Source organism: Echinops telfairi, unplaced genomic scaffold (assembly GCF_000313985.2).
Source record: "Echinops telfairi isolate 266 unplaced genomic scaffold, ASM31398v2 ScPeMD7_7469;HRSCAF=8507_1, whole genome shotgun sequence".
Taxonomy (NCBI): domain Eukaryota; kingdom Metazoa; phylum Chordata; class Mammalia; order Afrosoricida; family Tenrecidae; genus Echinops; species Echinops telfairi.
In genome coordinates, this window is record NW_022111373.1 from 85,786,555 (window position 1) to 85,791,995 (window position 5,441).

At 40.6% G+C, this 5,441-nt stretch overlaps 1 protein-coding gene across 1 annotated transcript in view; it reads right to left on the reverse strand.

Annotated features, from left to right (window-relative positions):
- The window catches only part of ERBIN (erbb2 interacting protein), a 161,772-nt gene that overhangs the window by 93,881 nt on the left and 62,450 nt on the right, over positions 1 to 5,441 (reverse strand). Inside the window, exon 4 of the mRNA XM_045285234.1 lies at positions 4,236 to 4,283. Within this exon, the coding sequence (XP_045141169.1) occupies positions 4,236 to 4,283 (48 nt within the window). The remainder of the gene's footprint in view (positions 1 to 4,235; positions 4,284 to 5,441) is intronic.

Consider the following 5,441-nt stretch of genomic DNA (forward strand, 5'->3'; position numbering starts at 1 on the left):
GGCCGTGTGCATATGAGACCTCTGCATGAATTCATGGTGGAGAGCAGATATTGTAGTGTTCAGACCACAGACATGAGACTGTACAGCAGAGCCATTGTCAGGCTTTACAACCAATGGAATAAGGCAGAGGCTAAGAAATCACGTGTCTGTCTGAAAGGCTGAGAACCAGAAAGAGACTTGGCTGCTGGCTGAGGAGACAGTGCTGTGGACTGTATCCTAAATATTTTATGATTCTGATTTGTAAATCTGTGGACTTCTCTAAGAAACTCCCATAATCATTAATATTGTCTGTGGGGTTTGTGTATCACAAGAGATTATCTAACCCAGCAGAGAAGTAAAGGGTCATGCCATGGGAGGAAGGGGTGGCATCACAATAAGGTAAAAGAAGGATGGGGGGTGGGTACATGTCTACTTTTGGCAATTGGCCTTGGGCTAATGTAGAAATGGATTCTACTGCTCCTTACTGAAGCCAGGGAACCTCAGATCCAGCCTTTATCCCATTTTCTCAATGACCTAAAATTCCATGTCCCCAAAAACAATACTTGGATAAGAATAAAGGAAATGAAAGGTTATTAGAATGTAAATGACTTTTAAAAGAGCCTATTTGTTTTAAAAGTGATTATACATGTAGGGCAATTGAAATGTAAGATCATTTATAAGGCAAAACAATTGCTAGTGAAAGCAATACAACTTCCAAGATTTTGAGGAAGTACTAACAGTAAACAGGTGGTGTTGCGCACAGAAAGAAGGAATGCGAAGAACTTCTCAAAAAGGACAGTGAATTAGGAAAGGGGAAATTAAATGTTTAAACTCTAGAAAGCTGCAAAAAGCCAGCCTCTCAAAAGAAAACTTCCTGTGGAGGTTGTAAAGACAATTTAAGCCTCAAATTAAATTCACTGGGCCTGTAGCCAATAAAAAAGGAAACTTAATTGCATGCAGGCCGGCAGATGGAAGTAGTAAAGACTAAAATTATTGATAAATAAAATGAGGTGTGCCCTCTAGTTGACTCCAGCTCCTGTTGTTGTTGTTAGGTGCTATCAAGTTGGTGGCCACTCAGAGTGACCATATCTATGTACAACAGAATGAAATGTGATCAGTCATGCACAATCCTCATAATCATCTATGTTTGAGACCATTGCTCACTGACCCTCTACTGTAGCAGGCATGATACCCTTCTGTAGGGACTGGTCCCTCCTAATAACACATCCAAATTTATGTTGAGACTAGGAAACTTTATATTGTGATTTGGGTGAAACTTTACAGAGCAGAATGGCTATTCAACAATTTGTACACATTTTGATTCCTGTTTTTAATTGTCCCCAAAACATAACAACACTCTCCTTCCACCATATGTTTATGATTTCTATTCATACTCTTCTATGCATTCTTGCCTTCTAAACTAAATTCCAGGGCAAATGTTGCCCTTCCCATTTCCTCTAAGGCATTAACTCTCAACCTTCTTAATGCTGCAACCCTTTAATACAGTTCCTCATGTTGTGGCGAGCCCCCCAATGATAAAATTATTTTCGTTGCTACTTCATTACGGTAACTTCGCTACTGTTATGAATGAGCGACCCCTGTGAAAGGGTCATTTGACACACACACACACCCCACGGCATCGCAACCCACAGGTTGAGTACTGCTGCTCTAAGGCATGCATATCTCACTGGTGTATTTTCACCTTTTAAAAGCCCGTCTAATTGGGCCTCCATTCAAGTACTCCCTCAATGAAAGAATACTTTGTTCTATTAAATTGGCATTCTATGATGCTCACCTTCCTGACACAACCGCTGAAGACAAAGCGGGTGAATAAGCAAATGTGGGGAAGAAAGCTGATGGTGCCCGGCTATCAAAAGATACAGCGTTGGAGGTCTTAAAGACTTGAAGGTAAACAAGTGGCCATGTAGCTGAGAAGCAACAAAGCCCACATGGAAGTACATCAGCCTGTGTGATCACGAGGTACAAAGGGATCAGTTATCAGGCATCAAAGAACAAAAAATCATATCATGTGTGCTCACCTCCACGATATGATTGATCACTGAAGACAAATGGGTGCATAAGCAAATGTGGTGAAGAAAGTTGATGGTGCCCGGCTATCAAAAGATATAGCATCTGGGGTCTGAAGGTAAACAAGCCACCATCTAGCTTAGAAGCAACAAAGCCCACATTGAAGAAGCCCACCAGTCAGGCATCATCAGAGCAAAACATCTTATCATAGTGAATGAGGGGGAGAGTGCGGGGTGGAGACCCAAAGCCCATTTGTAGGCTACTGGACATCCCCTTACAGAAAGGAATTGGGGAGGAGACGAGCCAGTCAGGGTGCCATGCAGCAACGATGAAAAATACAACTTTCCTCTAGTTCCCAAATGCTTCCTTCCCTTGCACTATCATGATCCCAACTCTACCTTGCAAGTCTGGCTAGACCAGAGGATGTACACTGGTACAGATAGGAACTGGAAACACAGGGAATCCAGGGTGGATGCTCCCTTCAATACCAGTGGTGTGAGTGGTGATACTGGGAGGGCAGAGGAAGGGTGGATTGGAAAGGGGGATCTACATGTGACCTCCTCCCTGGAAGACGGACAATAGAAAAGTGGGTGAAGGGAGACGCCGGACAGGGCAAGATATGACAAAATAATGATTTATAAATATCAAGGATTCGTGAGGGAGGGGGAGCGGGGAGGGAGGGGGGAAATGACGACGTGATCGTAAGGGCTTAAGTGGAGAGCAAATGTTATGAGAATGATGAGGGCAATGAATGTACAAATGTGCTTTACACAGTTGATTTATGTACGGATTGTGATGAGTTGTATGAGCCCCTAATAATAAAAGGGGGGGTGGGGGGAGCCTGTCTATCCTTTGGCTGAAAAAGGAGCGATGAGGATGGGTTCTATTCCAAGCCTGAAGATTGTCCAAGGGCCACAGTCTCAGGGGTGCCACTTGAGTAAGCCTGGTCTTCTTTGATTTTGAATTATTTTTTTTCTTTTTTAAAAAAATCACCTTATTGGGGGCTTCTACAACTCTTATCACAATCCATACATAGATCCATTGTGTAAAGCACATTTGTACATTTTTGCCATCATCATTCTCAAAACATTTCCTTTCTATTTGAGCCCTTGGTATCAGCTCCTCATATTTTTCCCCTCCCTCCCTGCCTCTTGATAATTTATAAATTATTATTATTTTGTCTTGAGTTTGAGTTTTGTCTCGCATTTTCCTCCCACTCTATCCAGGAGCTCTTACTGTGTTCCCTTTCAGAGCAGTCAGCAATGCCAGTTCCAAGACACATTGTTTGCTCTTCTGGCAGGCCATTCATTATTCTTTGCCAACACTATAATTCAAATGCATTAATTCTTCTCCAGGCTTCCTTTTTCATTGTCCAGCTTTCACATGACTTGGGTTGGCACACCTTCAAAGTGACACCTTTGCTTTAAGAACATTTTATAGGGATCACTTGCAATAAATTAGCTTCTACATTAAAACAGAACCGGTGTGGCAAACTACTTCTGAAACAACTGGCATCTGGAAACTGTATCAAGAGAAAGCTGTCTACTACCGTGCTGGAAGATGAGTCCCTCAAGTGGGAGGGCACTCAAAACTAAGGGAGATGTGTCTCTCTGAATCAGGGTTGACCTTAATGGTGTGCATGGGATACATTTTTCACCTTTATTTGCTGAGGTAGCACAACTCAAATTTTGATTCACCTATATATGGCAGTAGAACTAACCTATTTGGCTTTCCTGGGCTGTTATCTTTACAATAAGCGATTGTCAGGAAGTTTCTACATAGTTACTAGATGGGTTCAAATGGTTGAACTTTTTTTTAGCAATTGGGCGGTCAATCTACATAACATCACTTTCGATAAGAAAAGCAGGGGAGGGGGGCCTTAATCCTTGAGGGCAGAGTAAAAAATATACCATTGAGAAAGACGAGAGACTGCACTTCCATGAAGACTCGGCGCTTCAGGCATGTTATGGAGCATTTCTGCTCTGTTCTAACCTCACTACCAGTTGGGGTATTTACTCAATCCTCTCCAATAAAACAGGGACACAAAAATCAAAAGGAGAAAGTTTAGACCTGTGTGAGTGATAGTGTGATATAAAGGAGCCACATTATGAATACTGGAGTTAACTCATACTGGAAGCAAAGGAGCAATTCAATAAAAGAGATAATTTAAAAAGAAGAAGAGATAATAAAACAAACACTTTCTAACAAAAGATATAAAACATACTTACCTCTGGATTGATTTTATCTCCCTGATGTTTCCTAGTTGAGCCAGCATCCTATGAAAACAGAAATAGGAAAAAATAAGATTAAAAAATTGATCTTTGTGAGTCAAAGAATAATTTCTTTGCATTTCTACTCCAAAAAAAAATTAAATTCCACAAAAGCAAAATATAAACAATGGAGGCAGAGGGAGGCATTGGAAATTCTGCATGAGTTAAAGGCAACAAAGGCAAATATTGTTACATACTTAATGCTGCAACAGTGGTAATCCACAAGTAGATGTTCAAATAGTCAGCAGGCAGTAGAGTAGGTGTATACACACAAATATATCTAAATCTGAGAGAATATATGTACATGTGCATTTATCTTTGCTGAAAATATGTGCATGAATGTGGTGGCACACGCAGGCGGAAAGGCTATGAAAATTTCTGGGACATAACCACACACTTTGAAGGAATGACTCACTGGGCCTGTGTACCATAAACTCGGGGACCACCAAGGTAACTGGCATATCATAGTTCACAAGAACATTATTATTTTGTTGAGTAGTGACTGAAGTCTTAAAAGGCTCATGAACAGCCATATATGCTGCAATTATTGATCACTGTATTCAGAGGAAAGAAATATTGAAAATGGAAAGATACATGGAAACAGTCCAATAAACTAATAAACCATGCAAACTTCAGTCCTCACGTCCTGGCACCAGAAGAATTAGATGGTGTCCAGCTACCACTACCAACCATTCCATGAAAGGTCGCTTTAGAAGGTCCTGAATAGAGTGGGAGAAAAATATGGACTAAGCTCAAAATCATAAAAGAGATCTAGCTTACATGTTGAATATAGACTGGAAAGGAAAAAGCTAAACAAAATGTGCATAAATTATTACATGTAAATAATAAATGGCTGGCTTCCTGGCCAGTTCTTCATATACAAAGCCCTCTTCTATATCAAATAGCTTTTTATCTAGAAGTATAATTCTACTTATTGGAATTCTCAGATAGAAAATAATCATTCCTCCATCCAAATAAAAAACCTGTTTGCCAATTATATCATTTAAACTAAGTAGTTCTTGATGGTGCTAGGTGGTATGGGGGTTGTTCTGGGAAAACAATTGCTTTTCTGATAAATGATACAGGTTTACAGAACACCTCAATTCTCCACTCCCCTACCCCCCAACACACACACACACACACACACACACACACACACACACA